The 20,859-nt window shown below is 35.0% G+C and overlaps 1 protein-coding gene across 2 annotated transcripts in view; it reads left to right on the top strand.

Moving 5' to 3' along the window:
- The window catches only part of LOC149538429 (auxin response factor 12-like), a 230,903-nt gene that overhangs the window by 13,577 nt on the left and 196,467 nt on the right, over positions 1–20,859 (top strand). For both annotated transcript variants that reach the window (XM_089799761.1, XM_089799760.1), the window contains exon 2: positions 6,277–6,389. In XM_089799761.1, coding sequence (XP_089655887.1) covers positions 6,277–6,389 — 113 coding nt within the window. The remainder of the gene's footprint in view (positions 1–6,276; positions 6,390–20,859) is intronic.

Genomic DNA, 20,859 nt, shown 5'->3' with positions numbered 1-20,859 from the left:
TTTTCCTGTAATTGATTCAATTTATTGTAGTTTAAAATACCAATGGTAGATGTAATCACTAATTAAAAAACTGATCACAAGTTGGACAGGAAAGCAGTTTTAGGACAATTACCAATGAGCACTAAGGAAAGTTTCATGGCAAGTGAAAAATTGTTCCATGATGCCGCTAAATTGAAAGCCCCTCAAATGTGAACAACAACAAGAAATACTCCTAATATGATTGGCAATCAACTCAAGCAACCTGCACGATTCACTTCTATTGCAAATTTATAGTTCCATGGATGACTAGTTTCTTGATATCTCCAAAGGATGTCATCCAAACCTCACTCTCAAAGACTCAATAGAGTTGCAAGTTTTCTTTTAAGAGCCACATTGTAGACAACCACTTGTCCCCTTGATGTTTGTACAGAACCTCTTGAATTTGTTCTTTGTTTATTTTGTATGGCATTGAGTGGTCCTAGTTGGGTTGAGTCAAAGTCTTCACCAGCAGTTTTTGATTACAACAGTGTCTGTTTTGCAACCTCCACGATCTTTGCCTTTCTCACACATTATCTCTAGATAGTACTGTCATTGTGTATAGAGTACAACTTCTTTGAAGACATTGACCATAAATCTATGTGCCTTCCGTGTCTCTAGGAAAAGACTTCCACTCCTTGATTCCCGTCATGCGACTCTGCTTATTATGCAAATCACAGAATATGCATACAAGATAGAGTGGTGAACATTACCTGTCATTCTATGTCAAGATGTAGATAGGGAATATTTCAATTGCCCAAGCTAATGAGACAAAATACTCGTTGTTTGATTCAAAACAAGTTAATGGTTACCAAATTACTCATAACTGATGATGGATGGAATGATTATCCGTCATCCCTTGTTTCAAATTCCGCTTGCTTCTCTCGATTCTACAACACATCAGAACAAGGAATGCTGCTTTATGTTGTTTATCCTTTCAAGGAGTCAGTTTTATCACAAATTTATAATTTGATGTCCTCCTAACCATGGACTTGACACACAGCAAGGGTAGTCACGATTTAATAAAATAAACTCTGTCTATATCTCCCGATATAATAGGTGAATAATTTTAACAACTTCATTCATGACAAAACCAATAAATACATACAAAATATTAAATGCCAGATATTAACTCTGTCTCCTGTACGCCTCCCTCATGCATGTACTGTGCTGGTCACATTGCTCTAGATTATCTATTGTCAGCAAGGAATGGCATAAATACTATTCCTGCACCTTATATTTTAATGACAGTTATTCTGAAGTCTTATAATATTCAGAATGAGAATAATCTTCCACTCATACTTAACTTTCTGCCAGGAGCATTACATCTGAGAATGCATGATTATTATTGATATTATGACATATTCAAAGCTTTAAATTTTGAAAGTCTTAATATGTGTCGGCTCTGCCATGCTTGGTGGGTTCAACTAATGTCCTCTTCAACTGTTGATAATTTTCCCTATTCCCACTTTGATTATTGTTGTTTGCATTAAACAACTCTTTCAAACTCTCTAATTCGGCTTTCAACAACTCCCTTTTGGATTCTGAATTGCTGTGAATATTTTTGCTATGCCTTCCGAGAATGCTAATACCCACCGTCATGTCTCTGCAAATCCTACTGCTCAGATATTTGGATTGCCTCCATCTCATAAACATAGGTCATGATCGCTTGGATGTATTCTTATTCCATCGCATCATAAACTAATATCAAGGCTAACGTGAATCTTGAACCAAGGTAGCAATGCTTACAATAATTTCAGTCACAAAAACTCAGAAATCTTCTGCTGCCAAAACTAAACCTAGGGATTAAACACCTGAAAAAAATCTCTTCAATTAGTACTTGCCACCCATTACAGGCTTGTATTCCTAAGCCTCTGTAAAAAATAATGAGAGTTGCGTGCCAGTTTTGAGTAACACAAATATTTACTCCAAACTTTAGTATTACCAATGTCTTTGTCTGCATGAATATTATTTCATTCAACTATAAATGAGATCATAAATAGGCGAATATTATATCTGCTCCTCTATGCTTTAAAATATAATCATTTGACAACCACTTCCATATTCACCCAGAGCCTTGGCATTACCAGTAAATATGTCGAATGTTTGAAATGGCATATAAACTTGGCAATGTAAACAATGACTTCTTCGGGTCCCAAGAATATTTGAGCGAATTTTTAGACAGCCACGACAGTTAAAAGAATATTTTGTTTAATCCTTGTGTTATGTGATACTCAGGACCATTTTAAAAATAATCTTAGGCCAAAAGTGCTCTGCCAAACTTATAATATCAAAACTTTATGCTTATTTTCCAAATATAATTTTTAAATACCTCAGTTCTGCAAATTTTCTTCCAAACAATTTAAGAATACAATAGATAAATTATGCAATTTTAAAACCAGCAATATGAGCAGTAAAATACTCATATAAAATACCTCAAAATTCGTTATTTTGCATCATAAACCAGCAATTTAATGACATACATAGAAATCCAATCTTAACAAGAGCAAGAATAGTTAGATTATAAACACATAGAAATGAAAGTAGGAGATAATTTCCACAGCAAGTCAAATTGTAATATTGCTATCAGGATTTAACTGTGTGATTTTGAGTCAAACTCATTGACCCATAAGTAGGAGATAATTTCCACAGCAAGTCAAATTGTAATATTGCTATCAGGATTTAACTTGCTGTGGAAATTATCTCCTACTTATCAATTGATGAGCTTAAGGGGCTTTCTAATGAATGGTTCATCAGGCACAACACTTGGTGAAGGTTTTGCAAATGGGGTTGCAAGCTTTGGGTTTAACCATGGAGGAAACTCTGTAGTTAAGTGCGCTCAGGTTGGAGTAGTACTGGGATGGGTGACTTCCTGGGAAGTCCCAGTGCTTCACCCCTGTGAGCATCACCTAGATCCAATGAGTGCTAAGTGTTCCATTTATTCTCATGAGATATGGATTCATATTGAATCACTACTCATGAAACATGGGTCAATGAGTTTGACTCAAATCTTGATAGCAATATTACAATTTGACTTGCTGTGGAAATTATCTCCTACTTGTCAATTGATGAGCTTAAGGGGCTTTCTAATGAATGGCTCATAAGGTACAACACTTGGTGAAGGTTTTGCAAATGGGGTTGCAAGCTTTGGGTTTAACCATGGAGGAAACTCTGTAGTTAAGCACGCTCAGGCTGGAGTGGTACTAGGATGGGTGACCTCCCGGGAAGTTCTGGTGCTTCACCTCTGTGAGCATCACCCATATCCAATGAGTGCTAAGTGTTCCATTTATTCTCATGAGAGATGGATTCATGTTGAATCACAACTCATGAAACATGGGTCAATGAGTTTGACTCAAAATCACACAGTTAAATCCTGATAGCAATATTACAACATAGAAATGAGTTAGAACTCCAGATGTGAACTTTGATGTGATTTCACCACAACTGATGTTGAACCAGGTTTGTGTTTGATTCACCACAAGAAGCCGGAAGGGAACGTGTCCTTAGGTTCTGAAAACTGAAAGCAAGTTTCGACCTTCTCAAAGAGAAATTTGAAAAACAATCCCAATCCAAAATAAAAACCAAGCATTCCCAAAATGAACTCCTCATTCTTCTTTTAAGGACACAACCTATGACTGTTCAACTTCCCCATTCCTGTCCTTGTTTTCTTGCCAATTTGTCTCTTATTACTTCCTTTACATTATTAAATTGACTTTAATAGTTGTACATTTAAGTCCTCCATAAGTCAATATTTATATATTTGGGTTGGCCTATTTAATTCTCTATTGTCCCGGAAAAGGGGACATTACAGTTGTGGAAGATAAATTCTCAAAAATGGCCATTATGGTGGCTTTGTAAAGAAGCAATTTTTATAGAGGACAATGGCAAAGTCTTCTTTGAGCATGTTTGGGTTCATTTTGGTCTTCCAAACAATAATATTTCAGATAGGGGTCGGAGACTTCTCAGCAAGTTCTAGTCTTCACTACGGTAAAAGATGGACACAAAACTAACAAAGTCTACCGTATTCCACTCTCAAACAAATGGCTAAACAGAGGTAGTAAATAGAATGAACATCCAAGTTCTACAAATGTATCATTCAAAACACCCTTGCAAGGGGGATGAAAGTCTTGCATATGTTCAACATAGATACAGCATGACAATTCACTATTCAATAGGCCACAGCCCATTTGAAGTTTGTCTTAGTTATTAGCCATTAGCACCCATGAATGTTTCCATACCAATCATTCAACTTGGTTTGGTACCATGTATGGATAAGGAGGAAGACAAGGCACAAGGTTTATTGACATGATTCATCACTTGTAGCAATAGGTTCATGAAATCATGGAACATAATGATATGAGATATAAGGAGAGGCATGATGAGCATCAAACCCCTCTTGATTTCTAATTTGGGGCTAAGGTGTGGTCACACATTTGGGAGAGATTGCAAGGTCTCTACAGAAAGCTACACCCTTTTTGTTATGGTTCATATAAGATCATCAAGCAAGTTGGTGAAAATGTGTTTGAGCTCAACTTGCCCCTATTTTTGGGTAATTATTCAGTTGTCAATTAAGAACTTTTGAAGCCTTATTTTCCTCCATTGTAGATGTTGTTGAGGAAATAGTAATAGATAATCAAATCTCGAAGCTGTTGTTCCCCTACAAAGTGACCAAGTTATGAAGGATGCTGTGAAAATCTTGACGAAGCAAAACATACCGAGTAGTTCAAGTTGGTTAGTTTACTAATTAGGGTAAGTGGCTTACTCGAGAGCAGATTTAGGTTTGTTTTACTCACTTATTACAGAGTGTGTTTGCATCAGTGCCCATTGTCTCTCAAGGGGAGATGAACGATCAGAAAGCAATCCAGGAATGTCCAGATGGTATAGGTGTAAAAAATAATGAAAAATATCGAAAATCTAAATTTTTAGGGTTTTCTAGGTTTTTGTAAATGGCATTTTCAGAGGTCTTAAGAGCATTTTCAGCCTTTGAAACTTTGGAGGATTCCTTGTGAGTGTTACTGTAGGTAGACTCATAAGGGACTAAAATTAGACCTCTTGGAAGTCTTTTCAATAATGAAAACAGGTCACAGTTTTGAGTCCCGAATGAAAAGTTATGACTTTTCAAATTTGTACTAAAATTGTCTAATAGTATTTTGGCATTTTTGATAGATTTTAGTTTTATTTTTGTAATAACTATTTTCAGACTGTTAATTTTCAATTCCGCAAGTTAAACACCAGGTATTGTACACTCCAAAACATAAATCGGATCCTTTGGATACCAAAATAAGATCAAAATCTACTATAGTAAAGTTCTCCCACTAGGCCAAATTCTATATGAGATTGTTCTCACCTTTTTGAGGCAAGTTAGCACAATTACAATTAAAATGAATGGCCCCAAAGATGGCACCATAATACAAATGGGTCCATAACTTTATAGGATGGCACCCAACACATTGATTAATTCTCTTTAAATAGAGGGACATTACATTAGCTAAGTGCTATATATATATCAGATTTGAGCATGATGGTTAGCATAAGGTTCAGATTTAAAGTTTGCATTCTTCTTAGAATTTAAAATAAGTTCTGAAAATTATCATAAATTCTAGCATAGTATAGGATTCATTTTCAGCATTTACAAATATGCATTCTGGAATTTGACATAGATGTTAAGAATTTCTGTATTTTACTTTCAATTGCATATTTTAAAAAATGTTATAAATATTTGTGTATTTAGCAGGGTCCCAATTTGTGGACATTACAATTTTGTGGGTAGTACTAGTAACCATTCATTTGAACATAATACTAAAATGCAATCAATTTCCTGTTTAGATATGTTGGTATTTTAAAGCACTCAATAGTGCATTCTTCTTACAATTGTGGGTGACTTTCTCCAAACAAAACACCAACAAAATCCTGAACTAAGGAGATATTTATTTTTGGCAAATATGATATCATTAAATACCACAACTTTAATATTGTTTGATTAGTGATTTTTCCAACATTGTCTTACTTTGTTATGTAGTGTATTTAAACTATGCCTTTTGGGAACATTGATATCATTAAATTACACAACTTTAATGCAGCTAAATTAGTGATTTTTTCATCATTATGCCACATTATCATGTAGCATATTCAAGCAGTCCCTGATGGTACCAAGTTCATTTTGGTATATTAAAATTTCTTATACAGTTATTTTCTATAATGCATAGCTGATGATCCTTTTGAACCTATCATGATTGCATCTTATTTTGGAATGAGAAATAGGTGAACGGAGGTGCCTCAATACAGAGCTTTGGCATGCTTGTGCGGGGCTGCTTGTATCTTTACCTCCTCCTGGGACACGTGTTGTTTATTTTTCTCAAGGACATAGCGAACAGGTGATTTTCTCATGTATCAGTTATTCTATGTGTTTGTTGGAATTTGACGTGAGCATATGAGCTTTTTGTTTACTTTCTCATGACAAATGAGAAACTATTTGTTATAGAGACATTAGAATGTGACATGGTTATGGGACCCCTGATTAGATTCTTGTAAATGATTGAGAAACTAGTTGTTAAAGAGAAGTTGGCTTAGCAGTGATTTTAAACGTTTAATTTTTATATGGAATGGTGTAACATTTTCTCCAGCATTCACTCATACATGTGATTGCTTATTAGTAATGTAATACAAATATTTGTGTTTTTGATTCCTTGATTTTGATGGCCCCATCCTTGCCTTAAAATTACAATAATTTTTTTTTACACAGCAATTAAGGACATCCAGTAGGTGGTGGACAAAGCTTGTTGCATGAAGAGTTTATTAAAAAATTGTTTTATGCATAAAACTTCACAATTTTCCTATCAAGAAAAACATAGAATAGGATAGAGTAGTTTAATATATTCTAATCAAGGAATGAAGGCTTTAAGATCTTACTGAAGTTCTAGATGAGGATCTCCTATGCAACGATCTGTAATATCTGTTATACAGAGAAAAGACAAGGAAGATGTTAAGTGATATATCCCATAAAGAAAACATGGAAGCAGTTGATTGCATGGATACCATATTGATCCTACATGTAGGCTTATCTACTTTATCAGAAGTTACGATATACTTAATAGAAATGGAGCCAAAAATTATTAAGTAATTTACTATAAGGAAATCTTCCGAGTGTTGGGAAAAAGTTTCCTCTAACAAGGAGACGACAAAATAGGAAAATCTTATTGATACAAGGAAGGAATTTATTAAGTGATTAGTCATCACTTCTGTTCTGTTAACAATATATGGATAATAGAAGGGAACATAATATACAACGTTATCTGCACCGAGAGATAATTACTGGAGGAAAATGGAAGTTGAAGGAAGTATAATCACTTCGCATGATCATGTCTTTGTAGTAGTTATTGGAGGAAGCCCACAGCACTGTGATATGGGGAGTTTAATGTTATAACACAGTTGTAGTTGGTATCAATCAGATTGTATACAATGATCTGATGGGTGTATTCTCATGTGAATAGAGTCTTTTGTAACAGGAAGTGTTTGAAGCAACCACGACAATGATATGATAGATGTTATTATCCGTAATTCAAGAAATACGAAGTGCAGAGGTGTCACAATCCTATCCGAGGAGTTAAAGTAATATTTATCGATCGTAGAGAAGTCAGTGGTCAATAACAATCAGTGATCAAGTCATGCAAAGTGACTGAATTGCGGAAGGTCATGGTTTAGAGCTGCAATTTATCAAATAGAAGATCAAGCTTCATCTGTTATCTAAGACTGGTACAAGTTCAATAATTAATGGATGTTAAGTTATTGATGAAAATAACGTTGAAGGGAGGAATAAATCCTTGAAGAATAATGTGGAAAAGATTGCATTTGCCTTTTAATAGCAGCAATTGGGTATCGGACTATAATTGATATTCATAATGAAGATAGGAAAGAATCTGAATATCAGTGATTAGCATGCAAGACTAATCAATAAGCATCAAGATTATAAAGAGATGTGGTTAGTGACTGTTATGGAGGGGGGTGACTGTAAGTAGGCACGAGTCATAACCTTTTAACACAACTTATCCGTCCAATCATAAGATATAAATATTCATTTGAATCATCATCAAATGTTACTTATTTTACTTATTCCTGTATTGGACCTGTTCTATTTGAGGGAATTGCCTCTGGACATAAGTGGTACATATAATCTAAAGGTTGCAATAAGACACAGCCTGATTGTTGCATTTTATAAGTTCAGATCTGACACTTCAATATCATCACTATAAGTGATTATTTGATACATTGCAGGCTTATAGGTGCAAATCAGAAATAGCATCCATCATTGAAGTTGAAAGATTACAAATATAAATCAGAAACGGAAATCTATCCTCAGGCGTAGCAAATTCATATTGCTAAAAGCAATACATATTGATTGCATAAGCATATTGAAGATAAGACATATCATCATTCATAGCATGCATAGCATATTTAATCATTACATGTCAGACATAGCTATCCAAGGTCAGATATAGCATCATTGATAGCATTCAGAGCCTCCTGCAGATAAAGAGCAAGGCAGCTCTAATTTGTGTACCCAAAGGAGGAGGGAAGAGACTGAGTCTCTCCGAACAAACAAAAGAACCTCTCTATGATCTCATAGTATATGGGGCAACAAAAAATGAAATGAAAGAAGAAATTATCACTTGGGCTTGAAAAGGGGAAGGAGAGAGAAGAAACGCTTAAAGAACAAAAGGTGAATGATTGCAATTCAAAAGTTGTATCAAAACTCTCACCCAACCACTGCTCACAACAAAGGTTATCAAAGGCTTTGGACATGATTACACCAAGAGAAGAAAATGTAATTGCAAGACATGAAACCTTAGGAAAGAACAAAGTAAGAGTTGACCATCAAGCGTCACAAGGATCTCATATTGTAGTCTTTAAATATTTCAAGTGACCACAATATAAAAGGAAAAATAGGCTATTGACACCTCATATGTCACAAATTTAAGTACATGGATCCACGAGTATGATGAGGTTGACCTCACCTCATCACAAGGATAGTGCGTAAGGGATGACATAATAAAGGATGAAAGAAGGGACCATAACACGGTTGTTAACTATGATTCACTTTCATCCATGGTTGTTGAATGAGATAAGTAATGCTTTCTAGTACATGTAAACCAAAAATCACTTCTCATATTGATTTGAATTATCTTAACAAGGACAAAGAAGGGATCACAAGGTGGTTTTTAACTATGATTCTCTTTCATCGATGGTTGTGAATGAGATAAGTAATGCTTCTAGTACAAGTAAACCAAAAATCACTTCTCATATTGAATCTAATTATCATAAGAAGGACAAACAAGGAATCATAACTTCAAAAGTATGGGGAGATGATGTACAAAAGTTAGTGTACAAGGGTAGGAAAGTAGGTAGATATAATGAAATCTAAAATTAATACAAGGAAGAGTTTACAAATGATCATGTCAAGGAATTTGAAGGTAGATAAAGAATTAATGTATTTAAGGAACTAGATGAGGATACAAATGACGAAAACTTAGACATGGATAAGATTGATTTTAGAAGCAAAGCTAATCCTCAACTTATTCATAGCACTTTGTTTGAAGTTGAAGGAGACAAAGCTTATGACAACCCATATTTTAATTGAATGAAGAGGCTATTTTGAGATCACACAAAGGAAAAGATGAAAACACATTTTGGAATCTTGGCACATCCTCAATCAAGGAAACATTGAAACATGTTTGGAATGATATGTCAAGCCCTAACAATGCCATTGCTAAAAATTCTTTATTCAATCTAAAAGGATGAATTTCAACAAAGGATTCCTCATTCATAATGTTAAGTTTGTTTGAGGAAAGTAACGTTTTAGCTATATCTCCAACACACAAAAGTTATTGTCACCAACCTTTTTTATTGGTACTAATATTAGTCAATGTCCAATTGGTTGGTGAACCCTTTCTAGATTTAAGAAGGCTAATGATGAGGGATTCTCCAAGTGTGATTATAAGGAATAGCCATGGGATCTTCACTGATGGGCAATACAATTCTACGCATGTTCATATTGGGGGGTTTAAATGGGCAAAAAATAGGGTAATAAATTTTCCTATAAGAGCAAAAGGAGTGTGGGGTGTATTCGGTGGGTATTGGAGGGGGTTGACAAAAAAAATATTTTGGGAAATAATTTTTGAAAATAGGGACATTCGTTAGTATTCCACGAATGCATGTGCAATGACCTAGGTTCACTAAACGAACTTTTGATGGGAATAGAATTCTCTACTAATCTGCCAAGTCTATAACAACTGCAATAAATTAGGATCCTCGTTAAGTTTCTTGTTGACTTGTTTGAAGACTCAGTGCTTATGGAGAATGATTATCGGTAACATCTACTTCCATTGGAGGCATGAGCATTAGACTATTGAAATGAGAATAACACAATGGCAACATGAGGATGAATTGGAACTAAATTTTCAGTTGGAGCTGAAGGGTTGATAAATATCATGTATTCAAAAATGGATATAAGTTTAAGATTATTGAAAAACATTTTTGTAAAGAGACCATGCAACATTGGATGACCTGCCTTATGGACAAACACTACATGATTGTTACTCTGGATAATCAACCTAACTACAATAAGGACTAGTGGCGCTCTAACCTTTGGAGCCTGAAAGTCTATATGATGAGTGAATTTCATAATAAGTCCAATGACATCAAGATGAAGCAATGGATTTTTTTGAAGCATTCTACAGATCTCCTTAGAATCCAAGAATCATGATTCTAAGATTGCTTGTGGGCATGCATTTTTGTAGGAGGGGAGGTTGTGATGTTCTCCATCTTCTTGAAGGAATGAAAGCTTTAGGAGCTCATTCAATTTATAGATGAGGTTCTTCTGTGCAGTGATTTCTACTTTGTTAGGAAGATGTTAAGTGTTTAATCTCATCAAGAGGACATGGAGATAGTTGTTGTAATACCCCCTTTCTAGAATAATACAATGTTGTCATTAGCCTATTTTCCCATGGTCTTTTCATGGTTTGTATCCAGGACATATGAAATATTCTGAGCTAGCTTCCAACTTAGAATATTGATCACAATTTATTCTCTTTTCAACATCAAACAGTTATGCTGGAATTACTTTTTTTCAGAGAGAATAAAATCAACAATATCTTGTAGTCTCTTAAAGATAAGCATTTAAAAAGGATTTAAATCCATATAACCCTTAATTAACAAAATCTTTGAAAACATACATGAAATATAAATATGGCACCTGAGCGGCATTTATTGGACCAAACTATATTGCACAACTGTGGCTTGTTGTTTATGGTGATGCCTTAGACCCGACTTTGCATAGATTAGCCATCCCTTTGGTGTCCCATGGCAATGTTGAGTAGTGGTGTGTATTACGGCTAGCAAGAAGACCAGTAGGGAGACGTGAATCCATCCCAATCCACTGGTATGTTGGTGTTGACCCTTAGTAATACCTCACGGCTCTATGGCTACTGTTCCCACTTAGTGTAGCTGCAATAATGTTTGATGCCTATCCTTCCAATATGACCAGCTTGCAATTATGACCTTGGCCACAGGCAATTATAAACAACACATTCAATATTGATTTTGAATTCCATTCTAGTATCTTAGGTAAAGATGTGAGCCTTCTCACTTCCAGGATATGTCAAATTGTAAGATTCTCCAAGCCACAGTTTAATCACAGTAGGAGAATGAGATAATTGTTTACCTCAGCACAATTATCAAATGAAAGAACTCAAAAAACTTCTTCAAACCCCCAGGCAGTCAATATGAGCAAATTAAAATATTTTCAAGATGATCTTCCCTCAACCAAAAAGCTGTATTTATAATATGAATTGAGCCCTCTAGCTTCACTCTCACACTTTCCACTTAAAAGGCAACTTTATAATATAAAGTACTATGCTCATTAAAAGTGAATTAAATAATCATTAAGCTGACGAGCTCATTGATAAAAGACTTAAATAAAGAAATTCCTGAGAGAGATCAAATATCTAGAACCAGAGGACCAACCTGCCTGACTACTCAATCCGAAAATAATGAGCTGACAAACCCACACTCTGGAGACCTGCTAAATCGGGGACACTACAACATAAAAGGGACTTTGAGGTAATTTTGTCTAGACAATTTCAATTACAGTTCATTTTAGACACACTTAATATTTATAGTAAGTCATTATGGCCATATTTGAACTTTTAGTACATGGTATGTCAATGGTAAATTTTTTAATATTGATAGGATCATTTATTTATCATTAACATAAATTATTATGCATCTATGAGGTCTTTTAAAGTTAAATTTAATTATTTAACTTTATTAATGTATAGTCTTTAGTTTGTGGGAAAGATGTAATTAAATGAGCCCCTTTATTCTATAATACATTGGAAGCATAAATAAGATTTTTTGTGAGCTTAAGTGAAGAAAAAACATGTCATAGAGCATATAAATATTAAAGAAGCAAGTGTGCTAAAATAGTGGCTGAAAAAATAAGTGCGAGAAAAAAGGGGCCAGAAAGGAAAAATGTTTCAAATTTTAGGTATGGCAAAAAAGTGATTTTGTTTACTGCACATTGTCAAGGTGAATGGTTGAGCTCTTAGATAGCACGCTATAAAAGGGATGAAGTGCCTTATTTCAGCAGTTTTGGAAAATATATGAAGTTTATAAATTCATTTGGAGTATTTATCTTCTTGGGCTTGGAGGATGAAATCCCTCTTTGCTATCATACTCTTTGTTGTTAAAAGAAACAATCAGGAGGATTTGGTTGAGCTTAAGGTAAAATTTGATTGTTGGAAAATGCCATTTCTAATTGCATAGAAGTGTGAATGTTCTTGAGGATTGATTTGTGAAGTGTTATAAGAAGCTGGGTGTTGGTGCTGAAGATCAAAACATTCCAACACTAGCTATCCTTTTGAAGGAGCTGCATCCGAGAAATAATTATTGACTAGTTTGAGAAAGCATTTGGAAGGTTCCATATAGGCCTACAGTTGTATAGAAGTTGCTAATAGTGTTGTATAGAACTAATATTGGCTGTATGCCTTCTATGTTGTGATTGGGTCAAATTTTGGGGTGCCATTTTAGTCAAATTTGGGGGTGGACAAACTGCTGATAATTTTGGCCATGTAGCTAGACTAGAAAGGACAATGTATTCAAGACCACTTGTACCCGGGTACATTTACTCCTAGAGTTCTAGTACATTCAGAGAATGGGCCAAAAATTATGAAGTTACAAGCACAATTTCATAGAGATTGGGAACATTGAGAAGAAGAATTTTGTGCAAGTACCTTTTTTAGAGAATATATGTATGTTAGGTTAGTGTTTGCCTTGCACATATGGTAGAGAATAGAGAGTGATGTACAAAAGAAAGTCAACAAGCACACATTATCCTACTATGACAGTTCAGGGAAGACGATTGCCAAAGCATGGGTGCAAAAGATTGATAATTATTTCTAGTTAAACTGAAAGATCCCTGATGGATCTCTGCTGCTAATCTGCTGTAGCTTACTTATATTTTTTCTTTAATTTTCTTTTTTCTGTTTATTAAAGTTTTCTTGCAGAACTAGACGGAAATACAAAAGAGTTTGTTTGTTTTTGCGTTTTTGATGATTATTCAACATAGAAATGAGAAGGAGCAAATGATATGAAAAGAGTCTGAAAATAAATAATAATATGCAGCAAAATCAGAATTGATACAAATCGTACCAGGCAGATCTCTGAATTATAGAGCCAAATAAAGGATCCAGTACATTTTCCCTAACAATGACGCCAAACTGGCTGATGGAAAAGGACTGTGAACATGCAAACTTCTGCTGCTGATTATCCGACTCTCTATATTTCAAAGTGCTGCAAATGGCGGCTACTGCTGCAAGGCTCACTTTCCCATGTACCAATAATCGTGTCCAGCTAAACAATACTGTAGACCCAAGCTGAAATGGCGTCCTCCTTCCCTGATAATAGCTGATACCACTGAAAATTCCAAGACCAAATACTACTGTGGGTTACGTCCCAACCAGTAAATACCCTGGGGTTTGTGTCCTAGAATAAAATCGCCCAAGCAGAGCAAATTTGTAAACAAGTTTGAAATGCATAATATGAATGAGGAATGGTGCCTCCATCTCCTTATAACCCCCTTCCAAAGCAAATCGAACCCTAAAGTGACTCCAAAAGGCGTTGGGTTACAAAAGTGATTTAAGTCTTATTTTAAAGTGGCAATGTTACTAAAAATGACTCTTTTTCTCCATAGACATAAATCCGTTCATTGAATCGCCCTGAGACCAAAGAGAAAGATTTAGAAAAGTTCAAGACCTTTCCAACGAGCTATCACACCAAGGGGTATGCATCCAAATGAGGTCAAAATTCCCCTTATTACTCCAAAATGGCTATTAACTTAGCCTTATTTAATTATTAAACGCTAACTTAGGAAATATTAAAAATATAACCCAAATAGCTACAAAATGCCCGACATCACAAACCATAAAATCATCCTGTCACCTGTCTGTGACTGAAGTCGGAAATCAAGGATCCACTGGCAGTCTCATCCCTAAAATCTAGGGATGCTCCTAAATTTTAGGAAACAAGCTCTATCCCTCTGAAACTGAACCCAAAGTGCAAACTCATGGAAACCCAACCCTGTGCATGATCATACCTCCTAAAAAGTAGGAACGAACCCCATAAATATAGGAATTGTCTCCTAAAAACAAGGAACATCTCCCAACTGATCAATAATTGCCAGAACACCAAGTCCCCAACACTGAATAACCATACTGGGTCTCTATCCAACCCTGTCAGCCTACAAGACCCCATAATAAGCTGACTCACATGTCTCTGCTAGACTGAGCTAGAGTGGGGACATGACATAAACCCATTAACGGAGGAGGAAGGCATTAATTTTGCAATGCTATATTTAGATGGGTTTGCACACGATTGGTGGCATCACGACATGGTCACTATGGAGCATGACTAGATTACTTTATTTGTGGGATTCTCAAAGAGTTTGATTGATGGTTTGACAAAAGAATCCAAAATTGCACTTCTAGTAGTTAGCTCAACCTAAGTAGTGGGGTTCAATTGACATATTTATATTAGAGTTTCAGAGGCTTTTAGTTCTATTTATAGATATTTCGCAAGGGAGGCTATTGGTTTTGTTTATGGATGGTTTGGTGGAGCCTCTGAAAGTGTAACAAAGGGTTTTTCATATAAAAAACAAAGATAGTTTATAAAGAGATTTTTCCTCAACATTCATTGAATAGATAACTGAATTCCTTTTCGTATGACATTAAATGTTTTAACTATCAATGATTAACTGAAATAACCATGTTCAACTGAGATAACCATATCAATGATCAACTGAAGAACCTAGATTAATGATTAACTGAGAATAACTGTATCCATGAGTAACTGAAATAACTAGGTTAACGATTAACTGAAAATAACTGTATCCATGATCAACTGAAATGACTAGATTAACGATTAATTGAAAATATTGTATCGTTGATCAACTGAAATAACTAGATTAACGATTAGCTATCCTTTTATGCATATAAATAAAGTAAATGCATAACATGAAAAAGAAATAAGAACATACGAGAAGTATCTAGTGGGTCTTTAGCTGGTTGTGTAAGCCTCAACTTTCGGTAAGAGGAGAAGCATTGAGTTAGGCTTAACCTCCCAACCTCGGGCCATACTTATCCCCACACAATTTATTGAATTAGAAAGGCCCTCCCTAACCCAGGATCAGGCTTTGGGATATTCTTAGTCCAGCCACCTGAGCATTTTGGTGTTTTGTATGTCCGCACAGTTATGGGCAGACATGTTTGCATAACTGACACCACTAATATCAAGTGATCAATAGATGGCAAACGTGCCTTTAAACTACCTTGGCCAAGGTTTTCTGATGGGTTCAATGACCCGATCACCACCGTTCGACTTGACAACAAGAAAATATTAATAAGGATGAGTATGAGCTATTTAGTAAGATTATTTAATTTATTTAATCATATCTGCTTTCAGTTCCGTGTTCTTGCGGGTTTCATCTCATCTCTTCACCTTTACATGGCTATTCAGCCGGTGAGTCCCTGGTGTTTTTGAAATTCTGAGCAATTTGCTTTGTTCATTAATTCTAAAAGGATTCCTTGAATAATATATCTTATCACAAACTATGACTTGGAAAAATATACTCTTTTAGACCAGCAGAAACATTATTGAATTCTGATTTCCATATGGTATATTTAAATAAGGATTTATTGTATTTAAATATCTCTTTTCTTGAGAGGTTATATCAGATAATATCTATGATGATTATATATACAGTGTAGCTGTTATGGAAGTCGGAAAAACAGTAGCAATTGACATGAAAAATATTCAGAAAAACTTGGAAAATGTTTGATTATGTAACCTGAGACTATTATGGAAGAGAAAAGAAGTTGGAGCCTAGCTGGCCGCTATGATCTAGCCTCCCACAAATGTTCTTCGGGCGCCAATATCCAATGCATAAATGTATCACATTTTCTGCAATCAAGACTGTAAAATAAAACTTGGAATGCTATGGGTAGTAGTGATTTTCCAAATGATATTTGCAGGTTATCGACTTATGAATGAAAGTCGAAAATGAGAGGGAGAGAGTTGGTCTCTTGAGAAAGGCAGTCGGGTGCTTGAAAAGGATACATCCGCCTCTCACTCACGAGTTCTTATAAAAGAATAATGTGACTCCTTGGCTTCCTTAACATAAGAATATCTTGGCTCTTTGAATGCCAATAAAAAACGCCAAGTGTTAGATCGATTTTAAAAGAAAAAGAAGGAATAAATGTTGGAAGAAGATTTGACGATTATAATTCGAAGATAAATTTTTATGGTTTATATTTATCTATGTACACATAGATAAATTGGTGAGGTGGCATCATTTTATTATAAGAAAATAATATTATTGTGTCACTTTCTTTTTTATGTCTGTGTACGTACATAGGTATATATTATAATAATATGGTGAAAGATCATTTAAAATCCTTTGAGGTACGTATAATATTTTAATTAAATTATTTTATGTTTCTTAAATTATTTATTTAATAGCTCATGTGGGTCTTACAGATGTATCCTGAAGTTCAAGTCTCTAGGTCCTTACCAAAGAAGTTTAAGGTCATACCTGTCAATCCTATTGACTAGACTAAGCTAGTATCCCATTTTGTTGCTCCCTTTTAGCAATGCTTCGCCCCTTCATCTTCTCCTGCAATCACTTGTGAAACACTTCCACCATAATAACAAGTTCCATAATAATTTTCATATAAACATTTAAAAGACTTTAGTTATTAACTGTAATTCCAAAATCAAGTAACTGATAAACATCATATAGCAAATAATGGTTAACGACCATCTTTTTTAACAGTTATTACAATGGATATAAATAATTACCTACTACACATGATTATGAAAGAAAAACTTGTTAAATCCAACGACTATGAGCAATTTAAAATCAGGTCAAAATGTGGGATTTAACACACCCTCCCCCTTAAATTTTTCATCGTCCCCAATGAATATCACAACAAAACTTTAAATAATATCTATTCAGATTATTTCAAGAAAAGAAATGTTTAGGTTCTAGCCTTGGAGAAAAGATGAGGGTATTTTTGAGAGATTTCGTGATAATCTTCCCAGGTGGCATTATCTTCTGCATACTGATCCCACTGGACCTTGCATTGAGTCACTCTCGATTTCATAAGCGTAGCTTATGCATCTTGAGTATTCTGAGTGGTTCTATTTCCACTACCCATGGTTCTCGCACTTGTAATAGGTTCCAATCAATTATATGATCATGATGAGTAATGTATTTCTTAAGGTATGACACATGGAAGACGTCATGCACCCTTGCAAGGGTTGGTGGTAAGGCAATTTTGTAGGCTACTAGATTCACAACTTCCAATATTTCAAAGGGTCCCACATACCTTGGGGCTAACTTGGCATTCTTACCAAACTTGATAGTACTCTTTTGAGGTTTTACTCTTAATAGTACCTTTTCTCTGACTGAGAATTCCCTAGGTGTTCTTTTTGCATCTGCATAACTTTTCTGTCTATCATTAGCTTCCTTTAGTCTTTGACAAATTTTGATTGTCTGTTCTTCCATTTCCTTAAGCATTTTAGGCCCAACAATAATTCTATCTTCCAATCGATTCCAATTCACAAGAGTTCTACATTTGCGGCCATATAGAGCCTCAAAGGGGGCCATTTTAATGGTGGATTGGTAGGAATTGTTATAAGCAAATTCTACCAAAGGTAAATATGTTTCCCACTGATATTGCTGATCCATACAATAAACTCTCAAAAAATCTTTTAATACCTGGTTTACTCTTTTTGTTTGACCATCTATCTCAGGATGATAAGCTAAATTGATGTTTAGTTTAGTACCTAGTGCTGAAAATAATGTTTGCCAAAATCTGGAAGTTATCCTAGCATCCCTATTTGAAATAATTTTCTCTTGAACTCCATGCAATCTAAAGATGTCTTTTGTGCATTTATGAGCAATTTCTGGTGCTCCATCAGTTAGATTTCCTAGTATAAAATGAGCAACTTTTGTCAATCTATCTGCTACTACTAGAATGTTATTTTGTCTATTTTGTGTCATAGGTAATCCTTGCACAAAATTCATGGAAATTATCTACCATTTCCATTCTGGTACCTCGTTTGGATGCAAATGACCGGCTGGGTATTGATGTTCTGCTTTTACTCTTTGGCATTCTAAGCATCCTGCCACAAATTCTATTATCTCCTTTTTCATTCCTTTCCAAAAATATAAAGGTTTTATATTTGGCAACATTTTAGTTACTCTAGGTTGTTCCGAATATGGAGCTGAATGAGACTCTTACAGAATCATTCTTCGAAGTTCATTGTTGTTGGGTACATAAATCCTGTTATGATATCTTAACAATCCATCTTCTTCTATCCTAAATTCTGAATACTTGGGGTCCTATGGATCTTCATTAAGTGCTAGGCAGATCTCTGCATAAAATTCATCATGCTCTAGATGCTGTAAAATTTGGTCATTTAATCTGAAATTTATAGTAGCCATTGCATAAATGTGTCTCGTCCTACTTAAGGCATCTAACACTTTGTTTTCCTTGCCTTTGATGTAACTTATGTCAAATTCATAGTCTGCTAAAAATTCTAGCCATCTTCGTTGTCTAGCATTTAGATTTGGTTGAGTAAAAATATATTTTAGGCCGATCCTATTATGATATCTTAACAATCCATCCTATTTTATCCTAAATTCTGAATACTTAAGATCCTATGGATCTCCATTGAGTGCTAGGCAGATCTCTGCATTAATTTCATCATGCTCTAGATGTTGTAAAATTTGGTCCTTTACTCTGAAATTTATAGTAGCCATTGCAGAAATGTGTCTCGTCCTACTTAAGGCATCTGGTATTTTGTTTTCCTTGCCTTTGATGTAACTTATGTCAAATTCATAGTCTGTTAAAAATTCAACCCATCTTCTTTATCTAGCATTTAGATTTGGTTGAGTAAAAATATATTTTAGGCCGTGATGGTTGGATCCTAAATCAAAAGGTTTTCCAATCAAATAATGTCTCCACATTTGAAGAGCATGAACAATAGCTGCTAATTCCAGATCATGAGGGGCGTAATTTTGCTCATAATTCTTCAATTTCCTAGATTTGGATGCAATTACGTGCTCATCTTGCATTAGCGCACCTCCTACTCCTTCTCCTGATGCATCAGTTATAACAATGACTATCTTTTGTGGGTTAGGTACTCTTAATATGGGTGCTGTGGTTAACTTCAAGTATTGAAAAGCTGATTGACATTTTTCCATCCATACAAATTTCCTTCCCTTTCTTTGAAGTGATGTAATCGGGTAAGCTATCTTGGAGAAATTCCGAACAAACTTCCTCTAGAACCCTACCAATTCCATGAAACTTCTAACTTCTGTTACATTTTTAGGTATAGGCCATTCCTTAATTGCTTTGATTTTTGATGGATCTACAATTATTCCTTGAGCTGATATAATGTGCCCTAAATACTGAATTTCCTTTTGATAGAAAACGCATTTAGACAATTTGCCATATAATTCATGTTCTCTTAACCTTTGTAAATTTTTTTCCTGTTATTCTTGATGTTCTTCCTTGTTCTTTGAATAGATTAGTATATCATCTATAAAGACCGGTACAAACTTATCTAAGCAATCTTGGAATATGCTATTCATTAAGTTCATAAAAGCTGCTGGAGATTGATTAACCCGAAAGGTAACACTGTGAATTCATAATGCCCATACCTGGTTTTGAATGTAGTTTTGTGAATATCTTCGTCCTTAATACGAAGCTGGTGATATCCTTACCTCAAATCAATTTTTGAAAATAGTATTGCACCTTTCATTTGATCAAAGAGGTCGTCAATTCTAGGAAGTGGATACTGGTTCTTGATGGCAACCTTATTGAGCATTCTGTAATCTATGCATAATCTCATGGTTCCGTCCTTCCTAACAAACAATATCGGGGCTCCCCATGGTGAAACACTGGGCCAAATTAGTTTCTTGTTTAACATATCTTGCAATTGTATTTGCAACTCCATTAGTTCTGCGGTGGTCATTCAATATGGTGCCCAAGAAATGGATTCTGCTCCTGGTATCAAATCTATGGTAAAATCAAAAACTCGGGATGTTGGTAAACCAAGAGTTCTTCGGGAAACACATCGTGGAAATTCTCTAGGTAGGGATATTTTTCTTCGAAAGATTCCTTTAACTTTTCTCTGATTTCCCCATCTTCAAAAATGTAGTCATCTCCACAAGTGGTGTTTATAGTATCTCTCATGTCTTCAACTCTTATTGCAAAAATCTCACAG

Source organism: Cupressus sempervirens, chromosome 9 (genome assembly GCF_028749045.1).
Source record: "Cupressus sempervirens isolate cs-2001-9-10 chromosome 9, ASM2874904v1, whole genome shotgun sequence".
Classification (NCBI taxonomy): Eukaryota; Viridiplantae; Streptophyta; class Pinopsida; order Cupressales; family Cupressaceae; genus Cupressus; species Cupressus sempervirens.
This window is presented reverse-complemented; position numbering and strand designations above follow the sequence as displayed.